At 32.5% G+C, this 17526-nt stretch overlaps 2 protein-coding genes across 4 annotated transcripts in view; one reads left to right on the forward strand and one right to left on the reverse strand.

The window, feature by feature from the left end:
• Window positions 1-8873, reverse strand: part of LOC117167965 (amine oxidase [flavin-containing] B-like) — a 16997-nt gene extending 8124 nt beyond the window's left edge. For 2 of the 3 annotated variants that reach the window (XM_033353237.1, XM_033353238.1), the window contains exons 1-9: window positions 8661-8873; window positions 8315-8532; window positions 8078-8234; window positions 7863-7981; window positions 7636-7775; window positions 7499-7546; window positions 6430-6930; window positions 6187-6330; window positions 5982-6094 (exon numbers count right to left, since the gene is read on the reverse strand). In XM_033353237.1, coding sequence (XP_033209128.1) covers window positions 5983-6094; window positions 6187-6330; window positions 6430-6930; window positions 7499-7546; window positions 7636-7775; window positions 7863-7981; window positions 8078-8234; window positions 8315-8532; window positions 8661-8811 — 1590 coding nt within the window. In that variant the 5' untranslated portion in view covers window positions 8812-8873 and the 3' untranslated portion in view covers window position 5982. Of the gene's footprint in view, window positions 1-5831; window positions 6095-6186; window positions 6331-6429; window positions 6931-7498; window positions 7547-7635; window positions 7776-7862; window positions 7982-8077; window positions 8235-8314; window positions 8533-8660 lie in introns of those variants that run through there. The other variant, XM_033353239.1, reaches the window with a different exon arrangement.
• A 2314-nt stretch (window positions 8874-11187) lies between these two features.
• Window positions 11188-15397, forward strand: LOC117167631 (40S ribosomal protein S2). Its single transcript, XM_033352707.1, has 3 exons — window positions 11188-11237; window positions 12145-12490; window positions 14871-15397. Exons 2-3 carry the CDS (start codon window positions 12146-12148, stop codon window positions 15363-15365), a joined length of 840 nt encoding a protein of 279 aa, XP_033208598.1. The 5' UTR covers window positions 11188-11237; window position 12145; the 3' UTR covers window positions 15366-15397.
• Window positions 15398-17526: the final 2129 nt, after the last annotated feature.

Below are 17526 nucleotides of genomic sequence, written 5' to 3' on the forward strand. Positions count from 1 at the left end.
TTTTTTATAAAGTAGTTTCCTGCTTCCTTCAAAGTCGTTTTGTATTTTTATCTCTTCTTCTGCTCTAATTGTATCTTTACTTTCTTTAACTAATCATTTAAGAGTCCTGTTTTCGTGTCTATAATCATTTCTGCGTCTACTTATTTTCCCATTGCTAAGACCTGCGATGTTCAAAGTTCTCTTGTACGCTTCTCTTTTTGCTTTTTGGGCAGCCTGGATTTCATCATTCCACCACGCATCACCAGACATTCTTCCTACAACTGCGGTATCACACACTTCGATCGTTCATCTAACAAGGATATCCCGTAACATTGTCCAGGCGCCCTCTAAATCTTTGTTTTTTATAAGTTCCTCCCATGTTGCCCTATCTTTGCTTTCGATTATCTTATTTTGGAACTCTATTCGCACATCCGGTTTCTGTAGGTTCTCAATTTTGATTCGCGATATCGCAAAACCTCTGTATGGAAATAAAGCGCAATATGATAACGTACAAGCGGGTTCCGAAGCTTTTTAGGATATTATAATGCACTAATATCAATTTGCCACTACTAGAACCCTCGTATATATAATATAATAAAATAATAATATAATGTAAAATCTTGCAATGTACGATATCACGATTTTACACTATTATAATGTAATAATTACGATATATAGCGCAGAAATTACGGTATATAATGCAATCCTTGCGATATGGTTTTCTCCGTGTAGAACTCAGCATTTAGGCTCAAGAAGGGACTAAACCTGGAGAACAAGAAAGTAGAGTGTCTTCCGAGGTATTGCAGAGCGACAATATTGTTTCCCGGTACGCCCGAGGATTCCACTGTTCTGAGGCGCCTGAGCTTCCAGAACCCCAATCTACTAACCGATTCATGGAAGGCGTATTCCAACAGACAAGGAGCCAGACCGAAGGGGACGGACTGGATTCCAGTTGTCGGCCTTTCTGAAATTTTATAAAGGGCCTTTGCGGCTCTCTCCGGAAACATCTGGAGATGCGCCGAACAACCTTTTAATTGATGAGACGGGAATCTCAATGAGGTAGATTAATCAGCGCCACAGAAAAGACGTATCGGTGGTTCTAACCAGGCGTATGGTTTTACAGGGAAAGAGTTAGTGGCTTGTATTGAGATATATATCGCCTCGGCTTTGTTCCCTGGCGATACTAAGGGGCCTCTACGATCTAAAATCACTAGAGCTCGGTGCAACAGATTAAGCAGAACTAAATTCTCTTCAGACTGGGACATCTGTGAGAATGCTCAGTGAGAATATAATGAAAATATAAGAATTTTTAAACAAAAATATTGGAGGGGCTTTTGCGAGGTATCATAGAACATTCAGTACACAGCAAGGCTCCACAAGATGCCGGAAAAAAATGCGGAAGCTCGCCTCGGGCTCATGAGGTTCGATGATGGTGAGTTTGCTAAAAACGAAGAAGCAACGCGGAATCATCTGATGGATGTCCACTTCTCGGGGTTTTAGCTAACTCAAACCGACCAAGAAGTGGAAGGCTGGGGTCAAAAGAGGGGAAAGGTCAACTGGAATTTTGCCGCCAAGGGCGTTGATATGAAGAAGTTAGAATGTGCCGTTGAAAGTTTCTGCTCTTTTGAATCATCACGGGCGGATATCGTCTATTCAGTACTCTTACAAAAAGCCATGGATTTCGTCGTCCCTCACTGACAAAACTATTCAGGGCATGCATTTTCCTATAACACGTGCATCTGAGTACCCCAGATGCTCGTCCAATATCTTTCCATTTCCTCGGCCCTAGGTGGTTCACAATAATTTTGAGTATTGTTTTTGCTATCTTTAAGTCTGTGAAGGAAACGTTTTTCGTTTTCCAAAAGAATCCTATTGTAATTCCTTCTCGCGCTCGCTCTCTTAAATCGTCCTAGTCGCCCTTACAGGGCCATGAGTCTCTGTTTAAGTTAGTCAATAACTTCGTCCAGGTTCGTAGATGTTCTTGAACGAATGTTATATGGGCGAAGGAATTCCTCCAAATTGCGAGTCAGTCTCTGAGAACGATTGCCCTTACGAAATTTGTACAACTGTCCGAATTTTCTCTTATTTTACTAATCTCGCCTTGAAGTCGACACTTCCATGGAGGGTCTGACATCTTCCTTAGGGCGTAGTTGTTAGTATCCTGGGTTCTGAATGTTATGCTCATTATCTTGGCACGGACGACCACAGCGCAATATTCAAGGGTCTGCGCCCGCAGCAAACTCATATTCTGCTACAAGAACAGAGACAGTATCTCGGTATTTAAGCTGTCAACTAACTGGAGAAGATATTTGTTGCCACTAAATTGCGCAGACCGTTCCTCACAGATGGTTCTTCATCTGCTAACTCTAAGATAGCCTCAGTGAATCACACAATGAGAAGCAGGCTTTCTTCATTCATCTCTTATCCATGAGTTCAACAGGAGCAGGGGTAGTCTCTGGCGGCTAAAAGCCTAAAAAATGTCGACCATGCTACATCCCCCAGATGCGGCTTCCGCTCGTTTACAGTCTCTCGTGTCATGGGCATATGAACCTCTTCGTCCACTTCAACTGCGGCATGCGATGATGCTACTTTTTGTTATACCTGTTTTTCGAAGTTACCAAATGTTGCTCGGTCACACTATGTCCCAGCTTGGGATGAATAATCACGAAAAGATGATGTTGTTCTCCCCTCACAGGTTTTCTCAGCACCTTTGCCCGAAAGTGATACCTGATCACGTCTCGATTCACATACAGAATCCAGCTCATTCTTCTCTTACGTCCACAACAATGGTGGAATTTCTAGCCTGTTTCCAAATGGCCTTGCCCCTCATCAACAGGTTCATTTCCCTCTCACTTCTCCCTCCTACTCCACCTCTCCCTTTTCACCTTTCTCTTCCTGTACTCATACCCAATCCTCAAAATCTTTCACATCAGCCCCTCCGTTTGATTAGGCTCATAAATTGGGTTTAAACGAATGGAGAAAAGCCAAAATATTATATTTAACAGATTGAGAATTGTCAAGTGGAATTGCCGGGACGTCTTAAATAAACAAGGCGACCTATCAGGTATCCGTTACGAATTTGATATCCTACTTATGCCTGTGACCTTTCTATAACCGGACTCTAAATTAAATTTGAAAATTAGATATTTCAACATCATCAGAGCAGATAGGCTGTCGAACAGCCGTGGTGGCTTGGCTATTGCCATAAGAAGAAGAATTACATTCTCTAAAGTCACATATGTGTCTATCCTTGACAAGAAACTCGAGGCGCTTGCAATCTCAGTAGAAATTTCCTTAGGGGAACTACTCATTGTTTCTTTACACAGAGTGCCCGCCTTTGATAACGTTATCACGTCAGAGAGGTGGACGAGATTGTTTAACTCTGTTCAAGATATAAACTCCACCTCAGTTTTTATTGCTGTGGACTTTAATTGCTATAACTCACTTTGTGGAAATTTACACAAGTGCAATAATGGACTGGAGCTCTGTTCCGCTCCATAACACCCTACTGAAAATTCCTATATAGGTTCCTATATAGGAACCTACATAGGATCCTATATAGGATTCTACATAGGATGCTATATGTGTCACCTATAGGTGCAACCTATAGGAAAGGACATAGGATCTTATATAGGTGCCTGTATAGGACACTCCCTAATAAGGTACCTAATAGTGCCTAACTGATGGTACCTGACTAATGATACCTCATGGTACCTAATGTTACGTATGTCTCTAGGTGCTTCTGGAGAACCAAAAAAACTACTGCGCAGCCGTAGGTGCTATAATATAGTACTGCGCATCTGGATATAGTCCCATGCTGAAACATATACAGGATCCTATATAGGATCCTATATAGGATCCTTTATAGGATCCTATGTCATTTCCTATAGGTTGCACCTATAGGTAAAACACATAGGTTCCTATGTAGGATTCTATATAGGATCCGATGTAGGTTCCTATTTAGGAACCTATATAGGAACCTATATAGGAATTTTCAGTAGGGCAGACAAATTTAATTCACCTAAATACCAAAGAACCTACCTACCGGTGGTCACTGGCAAGTTTTCGCTGCCTAAGGAGTCGTTCCAAGCACCCCAAGAAGAACTGTTAAAGAGATTTGGGGATACGAAAGTTAATTCGATAATTGAAGAGGCGCTACCAGGCCCAGCGCGGTAGGTGGGTTCACCGGTATTTATGGGAATCAAATTTGTCTGCTGTAGGGTGGACCAGACCTTCCGTCCTTTATTGCAATCGTATAAACTTCCCCAAAGTGGAATGAGGCAATTAAAGTCCGCAGCAATAAAAACTGAGCTGCAGTTTATATTTTTAATATAAATAAAAAATATACAGTCCACGTCTTTGACATGCTAAAGTTATCAAAGGCGAGCACTCTATATAAAGAACCAATGAACACTTCACCTAAGGAAGTTTTTACTAAATCTGCAAGCGTCTCGAGTTTGTTGACAAGGCAAGGCACAGTTTGACAGAATATCTGCTCTAATGATTTTAAAATATTTTATTTTAAAATCTTATTCAGAGTCCAGTTTTAGAGAGGTCTCCGACATAAGTAGGATATCAAAAGCGACACGGATATTTGATAGGTCGCTATATTTATTCAAGACACCACGGTAATTCCACTCAACAATTTTCAATGTATTACGCTGACCTATCCTTAGCAGGTAAAGTTTTAGTTAGAGGGGTTCACACAATTGAGGACAATATTGAAGATATTTTGACTTTTCTACGTTTTGAGGGAACCCGTGACTATAACTTCCACCAAGTTCATCAAAGCAGATGGAGTCGAGTTCAAAGATTGAAAACCTGGATTTACTTGAACTCGATTTATGAGCCTGTTTAGACAGAGGGGCTGATGTGATATATTTTGAGGGTGGGATATGGTAGGTTACCACTTCTGAAAGGGCTCCGCCCATACTACACGGAATTTCATTGCTCAAGGCCACACCTCAGCAATGTTTAGAAGAAAATTTAATAATGAAAGGGAGTAAGCGGGGCATACAACGCGTGAAAAATCGAGCACGTGGATCGCACTTTAAAACTGGCCGATGCCGGCCAGTGACAGGAGGTTACTCAGCGCAGACCCCAGGTCTGGTTTATTAACCACACCTGGGTGAGCAAGCAGGCTCAAGTTATTTACAGAATCAACAAAGAATCTCTTTCCAATAACTTTTTCATACTATACTTTGAAAATTGACAATAATTGTTAATTATTTAAACAAGTCCAGTGCTAGTCTATTTTTCGCGTCAATGAAGAGGCTCAATTTTTTAAATAATTAACTAAGAATATATTTTCGATGACTCTGCTCTAAGGTGCTTTACAAATTCTCAAGAATTTCCTGTGGGCACAAAACCATTCGATTTTTTTGAAAGGAGGAAAAATGACAGTTTTTAAGATTTGGTTCTTTTTTATAAAAATTAACCATTTTTGTAGTGTTATCTATGAGATGCTTTTAGTTTGCACAGTAGAAACAATACAAAATTTAATTTCCTTAGATGTAGCATCTAGGAAGAAATTTTTTCTAGGTCTAATGAAATTAAAACTTGCTTCTTCAGTAATAACGATAGACATTTCATACATAAAAATACTTTTCTTGATTTAAATAAAATTTAACTGGATCTTACAAAATGTAATTTTTTCTCATTTAAACTAAAATAACGTTAAAAAATTATAATTTCTTAATTTTAATTTATTATCAGTATTATTATTTGATACCAAAAAATTTACATAAAATTTTGCTGAGGATCATTTTTTATTTCAAAAACTGATTTGAGTTTAATATTTTTAATAACATGTAATCTCTATTAAACATTAGCCATTTTCGATTTTCAACCCTTTTTTTGTTAACGTCCTAATATATTTTTTGATCGTTTATAAACCAAATGAATTGTTGAAATATATATTAATGTTTATTTTAGTTAGTTTAAAAAATGATTTTAGAGAACTGTAAACTTGCGATATGAACTTCGATTATGATGATACTGACCCTAATAAGCTGTTTTGAAAAAGGACCAGAAGATGCAAATATTGGCTGCCAGGCACATGTAGTAAATCAGAGAAAATTCTACTGACGTTTGGTGAAATCGTGTGGTGTTTGCGCTGCATATAAAATATTTTAGAATTTCAGATTTGGATTTAAGATGTGACGCATTAAATTTAAATATATCTTTTTTCTTTTTTTTTATTCATACGGGAAGAAAGATAAATCTGATCGGTTGAGAGATTGAGGTCTTGTTCGCCATAAAATTGAATACGACGCCATTTTTCCAGCTTCAATCGCTCCATCAATCGTTCCCGGCCAATACGTCGCATATTCACTCGCAGCAAACAAAATCCTGTGTAGATTTTAATTTGAAAAATAAAAATATTAATAAAATGCTCAAAAAATAATGTTGTCCAAATTTAATTCGGCTTTTTTCAGAAAATATGAAAACCTTTCTTGAGAAAGATTTAGTGGATTGATATGATACGTCAAATCGCAAGGATTTAAACAGCTCATCGGACTTCCTCCTCTGATTGCATCTTTACTTTCAGAAGAATTAAAAGGCATCCACTTTCTTTCTTTATAGGATGTGAAATTTCCTGCTGTGTTGCTTTCAAAAGATTTGTTTAGAGAGTCAAAAAGCTTGAATTTCTCGGGAGTCTGGGAATCTGATTCTGAGAGGAAACCTGCCAGAACTAGTTGCGATTCGTCATCGGAATGTGTGGCATCATAAGCCAGTTTCAGGTTTGAGTCACAGTCTGAAGTCGTCAGAACATCCCCTGTGTAATTACAATTATCTCTCCAACATTGTCCTTCAAATACTGCAGTAAAGAAAACATTTTTTCCATTCTCGAAGAGGGTCTGGCTCTTTGATAAATTAGGAGATAACGAGGGCTCGATGATTATGTAACTACTCTCAGGGGGTGGCACTGCCATCACTACGTAATCGCATCTGATAAGGGAAAAAATTCTTTAAATGTGACTTCAGGGTAGCTCGTATCTTTTTTACTCATTTGATTTTTAGTTTTTCGTTGATACTATTCTTTTCTTTCTTTTTAGACTTTACAGGCTGCCCCAGACAATCTAAGTTTAAAATGTCCAGAAGTTACATACTATTTGTGTATGTATACATGGAAAAAGTAATCAATGTTTTTATCAATTTGTAATTGTACAATTTAAAAATTTTAATTGTGAATTTTTCGCATATTCTTACTTGGATATGTTTTTTAAAATTATTATTTTAAATGATTCCAAATTCTTCAAAATTAAAATTGTACCATTTTCACAGTTTCAGTGTAAAATCACTCTATTCAAAAACGTTGAACCACGCTCAACTTTAAATTGTAGAAGTTTTAACGATTTAAATTTGAGACCATACGATTAAGATATAGAATGTTTCTTTTTTATTTATTTTTTCATTTTTGAGCTTAATTTTGTAACTGAAAAATTAGAAAATGTAGTAAACGTAAAAGATCGAAGAGCATCAAGAAAACTGCATTAAAAATTCTTTTTAATATTACGTGCAGCAGGCTTGCTTTCGTTTTCCGAATTTCATTTTTAGTTTTCTTCTTGGTTTGAAAAATACTTTTTAAAATCTTGATTCATGACTTTAAATTTTTTAAACTGAGAAATTATTTCAACTTTTTATAAATTATACCTATAGCATTTTTGGTTTGTTGTCACGTAGGCTCTTGTGTCATTGAACTGAATTTTTAAAACCGGTTCTGAACTTTTTATAAAGCCTCGGCTCCTTTTTATTTGTTTCGATAATTCTTTTACCAGTTGAGCCATTCCATCCTTTCATTTATAGAAAAAGAAAAGGTTAATAAATAGGGAGATATAGAATTTCATTTTCTTGTATTTAAATAGATTTAACGATTTAACCTTAATAAAGAAACGACTCTCATCTCCCAAAGTTATTTTTAATCTCTGAAGAAAACCTCCGGCTCCATGAACCATAACCAAATACCATAATGCAGATGCTTTTTTAAGATTACTGATACCTAGAGTAAAAATAATGAAAAAACTTGAAGTTTGTAAATTTACGTCAATTTAAACAAATTTATTGCAATTATAAATTTGATTTGTTTTTAATCTACCACACGAAATGAAAAGTAGGCTTCGACAAATTGAATTCGCGGCTCCCCAGCATGTAAAACTAGATGATAATTCATCGAGGCTCAATTTTGCAAGATTTTGAGCATCTTCATGACTCGTGTAATTCCTGAATTGAAAATCTCTGCTAATTCTATGTAACTAAAAAAGGATATAAAATTAATCGTCAAATATGAAAGAGATTAGGTTAATCAAATTAATTAATTTCGCTAGTATAATACCGATATGAAAAAATTATAAACTTGAGCAGCAACATAGGACGAAAACTTACGAAAAGGTCCACCTTTCGTTAAAAATATTATATTTCTAGTTTCATTGTTCCTTTTGGGTACAACCTGAATTTTTAACTCGTCCAAAAGTTCTGTTATATGTTTTTGAAGTGAGTTTCCGTAAAAAGCTTTACTTTCTTCTGATAGAAATACTCTTCCACCAATGGTTTCTGTCAAACAATTAGAAATTACAAAAGATTTATTTTCTTTAATATTAATATAGATTTTAAATATGATTTAATAATATGTAAATTCACGATTTGTGCTTTAAAATGTAAAATAGTTATTGATAACTGACTATTTGCTTCGAGAACAAGAACATTTAATCCAACTTTTTTTTTAAGAAGAACATGAGCAGCTGTGAGTCCTGTTATCCCAGCGCCGATGATAATGATATCAAAATCGTTACTATCGTCCTGTATTTCTTCATCTCTAAAATCTGATGCCATTAAAAAATTTACAATTATTTTTTAATTAAATATGATCAAGTTAGGTTATTTTCAAATATGTCAATTTAACATTTTTAAGCCATTTTTAAGAACAAATGGAATGAACAAAACATCACAAGATAGATATCAATTGATATTAATAATATATCCATAGGGAAATTTTAAATAAAATGAGTTTCGTTTAATTTTGAATTAATAATAAATTAGTTATTGGAATAATATTTTTATAAATACCTAGCTATTAATTAAGACTGCTACATGATTATTTAACTTGGTAAATTATATTTTAAAGCCATTTTAATAAAATGGTTTATTAAATTACATTTTTATTAAAATTCTAGGCACGCGAATCATATTAGAAATTTGCCGTTAATCTGTTTGCACAAATAGTTTTGGCTAAATATGTTTTCTACATTCTAAAAGGATTAAAATGAAAGGAAATAATCAATCTTTTTCGCTGAAACTTTATAAAATAATATCTACTATTACATTATTCGTTAAAAATGACTCTTTTTTGGTCAAAATACAATTAATTTCGGGTGAAGATTTCATCACTTTCATAAAAAGTGATCTTTTTGTATGTTGCCAAATTAAATTTTTGTCGTTAACAATTTTTTTGTTGAAAATTAATTTTTTTAATTGAAGATTTAACTATTCCAGTTGTAGATTCATTATTTCTTTTGAAGTTTCATCTCCCTGTTTTTTTAACTGAAAATCTCTGGTTAAAATTTGAACTATTTTGCTGAAAAATTGTTTTTTTTTTCATTTAAAACTAAATTTTGCTCTGAAAAGTGTAACTTTTCCATTTTTTGAGTAAATATTGATCTTTTTTGGTTAGCAATTCGTCTTTATTTATATACAACTAATATATTCGCTTGTTTGGTCTTTTGTGGTCAAAATCTGACCTAATTAGTTTAAAATTCATTTTCTTATATGTAGATTTATCATTTTAGTTTAAAATGCATCTCTGGTTGAAAATAAAACTATTTTTTTAAACAAATTTTTTACGGAATATGTATAATTTTTACTTGAAAATTCATGTATTTTGTTGAAAAATCGTCTCTTCTTGGTAGAAAATTAATCCTATTTTTTTATATTTCCCTCTTTTTGCAAAAAATTTATCTTTGTACGTTAAAAATTCAACTATATTGTGAAATATTGGTTTTTTCAAATTCAACTCTCGGTGACATTTTTTATTTCATTAAAGATTCGTTTTTTTTTTGAATATCAACTACTTGATTTTCATTAAGAATGCATCTTTTTCTTGAAAACTCAACTTTTCGTGTTGAAAATTCAACTGCTTTTGGTTAAATTAAAAAAAATTTTGTTTCAAAATTCGACTATTTGGGTTTGCTGAAAATTCGTCTGTTTTGGACAAAAATATCGTCCTTATTAGATTTAAAATTCACCTTTTTCTTAGGAATTAAACTGTGTTCTAAAAATGCAATTATTTCGTTCAAAATACAACAATGTTTTTTGAAGCTTACAATTTGGAATTTAAAATTCGCTCATTTGGTTAAAAATTCATCTTTTTAGGTTGAAAATTCTATCATTTGAATAAAAAGGGAGCTGTTTTGTTTGAAAATTTTATTATTTCATTAAAAATTGAATTTAAATTTGCTTAAAATTCGATAACTGATTAAAATTCCAACCAATTCCAATACAAAAAGCTCACTACACACAGAAATGAACTTATTTTGGTTATATCAACAGCAACAATTATTAATTAAAAAAATGTCATGAAATTGTTGTTAAAGTTGAAAAAAACATTGAGAGAATTTTAAATATTTACGATTGTAGCATCGTGGGTTTTCATCGTGATAAAATGAATAATTAACAAAAACAGTTTTTACTACATTAAAATATATTTTTGGGGCATGTGAGAAATTTTGCATATGACACTTTGTTTAGTTCCATTAGGCCTACAATTTCTATTATGTTCCGTGAAAAGTATTTTTCACTGTAAAAAAAAGGTACCTGAAAAAATTAATCTTTTTGCCCTGGAACACATGGAAAAGTCCTAACACTTTTTTGAGAAAACGCTGGATACCCTGAGTAAGAAAGTAATTAATTAATATTAAATTGCCCTTCATATTATGTTTTTTTAATAAATTAAAAAAACTTTTTTTTTAAACCTTTTTTATACATTTTTTACATTTTAAATTTTCTAGAAATTCGATAATATATGTTCGTTTTACTTTGAATCATGTACTTAAAATTATACCTAAAAGTTTCTGTATTTTTCAGTTATTATACTTTTGATCTTTTTTAACACAATTATTTTTAGATATATTTTCTGTTTCATAAAATTGAAATTAAAAATTTTCGCTCCTTTCGCTGGTGGCGCCGCCATAAGAAACTTTACCGGAAACAGAAGCTACACCATTAGTCTTTCTTCTGTACTCCGTGCCGAAAGAAAGATTGACGTGAGTATATTATCAATATTTACCTTATTTTTAGTTAAAATTGACGTATAAAATATATTTATTATGAATTTTAAAATACTTGTGATTATGGGTAATATTAATTTTATATAATTTTGTGATTTTTTGAAGTTCAAAATACTTTTTTCCGTGAACCACGTGCAGCTTAAGGTTATGTTATTCCATGTCTATTCGACTCATTTGAGTTTCTTTGGATAAATTATTGATTTTTTCAAGGATAATTAATTGCAATTCTTTAAACTGGGAATTCGGTACAATTTGAACTGCATTGTTCTTTTAGTCTCCGAAACTTTAAAGTTTAGTATACTCGATTTGTGATTAATTCTGGAATTCTATTCAACTTTCCGGATTTTTTGTGAAAATCATTGTTAAATAAACAGAAATTCACGTGAAATTGGTAAAATTCCGATTCCTTTAATAGAAAAGTGTGTCCAAGACTGAACGGAAAGTCTAGAACTTTTTAGAATGCAGATTTTGTAACCTCAATCATGTAATGTGCTGTGACACATTTCTGTTTTTTTTTTTTTACATTATTTAATTATATTTTTGTAGATAAGATATTTTTTCACGATAATTAATCACTGTACTTCGGATTTTAATAAAAGATTGTTTACAATTGTATAGCATTTTGAAGCATGGTATTATCACACTTTAAGTTATTACATTTTTCGTTTTTGTATTTCTGTGTCTCACGCAATTTCTAAGTCGATTTACATTAGAATTTTAAAATTTATCAATAATCATGAAAAAAAATTGAAACCCTAAAAGTGTATCATCATGTTTTCGAATATGAAGTCTTTCAAGAGAGAAAACTGCACTAAGAATATGTTTAAAGTTCTTAAATTGTTTTGGTTTCACTTTTAATGAACGTGTTAAATTTCTCTTCTAGTATGGCGGACGCTGCTCCAGCCGCACGTGGTGGTTTTCGTGGAGGTTTTGGGGGTCGAGGTGGTGATCGTGGAGGTCGCGGTGGACGAGGAGGAAGAGGTCGCGGTCGTGGACGTGGCCGTGGACGTGGAAAGGAAGACGCCAAGGAATGGGTTCCAGTTACCAAATTGGGTCGTCTCGTAAGAGACGGCAAAATTCGCACCCTGGAGGAAATTTACCATTTCTCCCTTCCCATCAAAGAGTTCGAAATCATCGACTTTTTCCTTGGCGCTGCTCTTAAGGATGAGGTTTTGAAGATCATGCCCGTCCAGAAACAAACCCGAGCTGGACAACGGACTCGTTTTAAGGTACATATTGAATGGATTAGTCTTTTTTTCTCTTAGATGTTTTTTACAATACAGAATTATCATTTAACTTTAAAAATTTTATTTGATTAATTTTTATGATTGAAATTTAAAACAAATTACGGCTTCAATGTAGCAATAATAATCAATTGCATCCGTATAATCCTTAAGCACTTGCATACATTATTTAGAAATAAATACAAAAAAGCAATATGTTATAATACAAATATAAAAAATACACTAAAGGTCAGAATTTTGCTCTCTGTCTCATGTTGAAAATACAGGATGCTTACCCTGCCTGGGACACCTGGAATTGTCAGGGATTTTTGTTTAAATTGCAATTTTTAAGAATAGTAATAATTCTTCACTTGTAAAAATAGCTTTATATTACTGTCTTGAACTATTTAGTTAAAAATTCGTTTTTGTTTTTTTTTTTTTTAATAAAATTTTTTACTGAATATTCATGTGTTTTGTTGAAGATTCGTTCTTTTCGGTTGAATTTCATTGTTTTTTATAAAAAAATGTTAATTTGTTCTGTTTGAAGTATCAACTACTGTATTTTTTGTTCCGCATTCATCTTTTCTGATTAAAGATGTAATCACTTGTTTGAGAGTTACTCATGTGTTTAAAATTAATTTTTTATTCAAGATTCATAATTTTAATTGATTTCATCTCTGGTTGAAAAATGAGCTATTTTTTTTGTAATTCTTTTTTTCTTGCCTAAAAATTGAATTGTTCGAGTTGTAATTTCAACTATTTTGGTAAAAATGGTTTTTTTTTGTTAATTTTTTTTACTGAAAATATAACTTCAATATTTGGTTGAAAACTTATCTTTTTTAGTTAAAAATCTTGACTTTTTTTCATACAAATTAATCTTCTGGGTTGAAAATTAGTCTTTTGTTTGAAATTGAATAATTCTCGTTTAAGACTGATCATTTTAGTTAAAAATTCATCACTACGTTGGAGAATATAAATATTATTTTTGAAAATTAATTTTGCTGTTTTTTGCAAATTATTATTTTTTTCGGTCGGAAGAGGCAACTATTCCAATTGAAAATTACATTCTTTCAGTTAAAAATTCATCTATTTGGTTTAACAATATTCTTTAACTGAAAGTTTCATATTCAATTGTTGGTTGACAATTTATCTTTTTAATGGGAAATTGATTCATTTTCTTGAAATTTTGTCTTTCTTAGTACAAATTAATCTTCGTATTTGGTTTAAAAAGACTATTCTAGTTAAGATTGATCATTTCAGTTAAAAAGTCGTATTTTTTGTTGTTGAAAATACAATTATAAGTCCAATCTTTGTCTTTTTTAGTTTAAAATTCAACTATTTGGTTGAAAATTTGTTTTTTCGTTAGTCGATAATTTAAATATTGCGAGTCGGAAAAACACTCTGAATTATTAAGTATTGGAAATGGTAGTCCACCGTTTCGCCACCTGGTGCCGAGAACTGGAACTAGAAAGAGTAGGTACAATTTTAAAGATGTATTTTAATTTTTGCATAAGTGTTTTTGCGATTATTTTTTGAAGTATAAAACAATAATTGAATACTAAAAACAAATATTTTTAGGTCGAATTTCCATCTTATACAGTGAAAAACACATGTTTATCAAATAGGTTTAAAAAAACCAATTATTTCACTATTTAATGTAAGTTTTAATACACTGTAAACTTAAATAAACTTTTAATTATGTGTGTTGGCGATAAATTGTATCCAGATTATGTTAACAATATGAATAATAGACGATTGGAATTTAAATACGAATTCTAACCTAACTTCTAGACCAGTATTTTAAGAAGTAAATATTTCACTTATCAATCAATAAAATTTTGATTTTGATGTGATTTTTGCTTAAAAATAAGTTCATTTAAGTTTATAATCTTTTGACAATCACGATAAATAGTAAAATAATTTTTTGTTTTCAATATTTCTATCAAAAATGTATTTATTCACTGTATAATACGTAAATTCCATATAAACCTCTTTGTTTCCTATAATTACTTATGTTTATAATCTAGTAAATACTTTGAACTCCACAAAAAAATCATTTGAACACTTTTATGCACAAATTATAATGCTTTTTTAATATCGTGCCTATTCTTTCTAATTTAGATTTTTGTCACCAGGTTCTTTATCGCAGTTGAACCATTCCGATTTGTGAGGACAAAATTATAAATCGTGGAAAGAAATATCTAAAAAAGTATCGCGATTTAATTAATAATTATGGTATTCTTTAAAAAAGAAATTATCATTATATTTTTAAGCTACTTTTGCGCTGTGATTCCTGATATTGTCAGCGATTACCAAAATGAAAGTCTCAATAATATCTTTCTTAACTTTCCCAATTTCTAATCAACTCTTTCCCTTTATTTTGTAGGCTTTCGTCGCCATTGGAGACAGCGCCGGCCACATTGGTTTGGGTGTGAAGTGCTCCAAGGAAGTAGCGACTGCAATTCGAGGTGCCATCATCCTCGCTAAATTGTCGGTCGTTCCTGTGCGTCTTGGCTATTGGGGTAACAAAATCGGTAAGCCCCATACAGTACCTTGCAAGGTGACTGGCAAGTGTGGATCCGTCCAGGTGCGCTTGATTCCCGCACCCAGAGGAACGGGAATTGTGTCTGCTCCAGTACCGAAGAAGCTTCTGCAGATGGCGGGTATAGAGGATTGCTACACCTCCGCAAGGGGATCCACTTGTACTCTTGGTAATTTCGCCAAGGCTACCTACGCTGCCATCGCAAAGACGTACGCGTACTTGACCCCAGATCTCTGGAAGGATGTTCCTCTGCAAAAGGCTCCTTACCAGGAGTTTGCTGAATATCTGAGCAAGAATCATCGCCCCATTCAAGGCTCCAGACCGGCCGAGACTGTTTAAATGAATAAACTACAGCCTCCCTGAATGCTAAATTCGTTTTTTATTTCTTTAAAACCCTCTATTCAGTATATTAGGATATTATAGGACGTTCTGTTTTTAATTTTATAATTATGAATTTTTAAATGTTATGTTTTGAGGATCGTTTGAATTTTTATTTCACAAAACTTCAGAAAGTGGGTTTATTTTGGGATTTCAGGGCGGCGATAGAAATTAGTACAAGTATTTGCGATTTTAGAAAAACAAATAAAAATTTAAAGAAAAAGTATTTAGTAGTTTAAAAAAATTCATAATCTCAAGGCCTTGAATGATTATATACTACAAGATTTTCAAAATTTAAATTGTTTTCATCGTGGGGGAATCTTCATTGCTATACGATTATTTTATTTCAGAAAAATAATTTAAAATGTTCAGCCTTAATGACTACGAAATTTAAATTAATACATTTTGGGATTTATACTGTCCGAGCAATCCCTGAAAATTACTTCTAAAAAAGTTGGGCTCATGCTCTAACCTCAAAATTAAATTGGACTATTTCACTCAAATACGAAGAGCCTGAAATATTATTTAAATGCCAGGCGGTATTCCGTTTTGAAATGCAAATTTAATGATATTTTTTGTCTAAAATAAAGTTTCTTAGTGTCAATTCATTTGAGTTAACCGATGATAAGATTCGAATATTTCGTTTTACGCAAAGATGATTAAGGTTGTCCGGCTATTGGATCGATCAGATGAAAAATCATTAAAATTAGTTGTTTTTTTTTGCGCAGAAATGTGTCCTCTTTCACGTAATGCCTTTTTAGGGTCCCTTCCCAGGTTAAAATTTGAAATATCACTGTTTCAAGTCGTGACAAAAAAACATGTGATCTTATGGAGAAGCCTTTCGCGGGCTACAAAAATGGTTAATTTTGGGTTTAAAACACGTTGAATATTGTTAGAAAAACTTTTTCCTAGGCAGAAAATATAATGCAAAATTTGTATTGCTGTTCATTTTATACATGCTTCCAGGGTATTTGAGTAAAATATAGCGAGATCCTGGTCAAATTTTGTATTCAAAATTTCAGAAAAAATAATGGAATAGCTTTGACTAGCTTTCCCATTTAAAATCTATTGATTAAACCCAATGGAAATTTAAGTATAGCATTCGAAGAATATTTTGTAAAATTTTTATGTAGAAATATTAAAAAATACGGCAATGACATCAATTATTCGGAAGCGTCTCCTGAAAAAGTAGAATTGCGGTGTCCCTCGTAACTCGGTGCTGCATCATCATGAATCAAAAAATCAAAGTTCTTTCGTTAGATAATTGCTTTCCCCAGGTAAAGCTGGTAGGGTTTTTCGAAATTTCAATTTTACCATTTTTGGGAACACTGAAGTGAAAACCGCATTTTTGCGAAAAAAAAAGATTTCTGGGAAAAACGCTTTACAATTTTGAACACTAAAAAATTTGGAATAAAACATAATCGATGCCAGGTCCATAAAGTCAAAAAGCATCTTTTTGCTCCTGTCTTCTTTTCTCTGTTTTTCAGTTCTGAGGCGCGGTTGCTAAAATCGCTGCATCTTTGTTAGTTTTGCTCCGATTCATCTCAAATTTTCACACAATATTCTTGAAAGGTTCTCCATTCAGAAAATCAAATTTAAAAAATATTTTATTCTTATCTATAGTATTTATTTAGTAAAATGAGGTTATGTAATAACCAAACAACAAATTCAAAATATTTCAAATGAAAAAAATAATCAAGCTTAAAGCCCTAGTAATGACTGATATTTTATAATAATTTCTTTGATTGCTATAATACTAGGGTTGTAAAATTTCACGGAACTTAGCTTAGGTATCTTAGTTTAGTTCACAATAAACGCGATGTTGAGTTGAAAATTTAGGAAATTCTATAATAAATACTAAGAAACGTTTGACGGGTCCTAAATTTTTACAATTATAAAAATAGTCTTATTTTGTAACAATTTATGCTGTTGCTATTTTCATAATTATAATATTTTAGGACCGTGGAAACGATTCTTAGAGCTTCTCATTTCATTTCTGAAATATAAAATTGGATATCACCTTCCATCTTAAAAAAAGTTGGATTTGGAAAAAATTAAAGTTGCTCTCACATTGCCTCTAGACGAGCAATTTAAAAAAAATGTTATTAGGTATTAAATTAAA

The sequence above is a fragment of the Belonocnema kinseyi genome, chromosome 2 (assembly GCF_010883055.1).
Source record: "Belonocnema kinseyi isolate 2016_QV_RU_SX_M_011 chromosome 2, B_treatae_v1, whole genome shotgun sequence".
NCBI lineage: Eukaryota > Metazoa > Arthropoda > Insecta > Hymenoptera > Cynipidae > Belonocnema > Belonocnema kinseyi.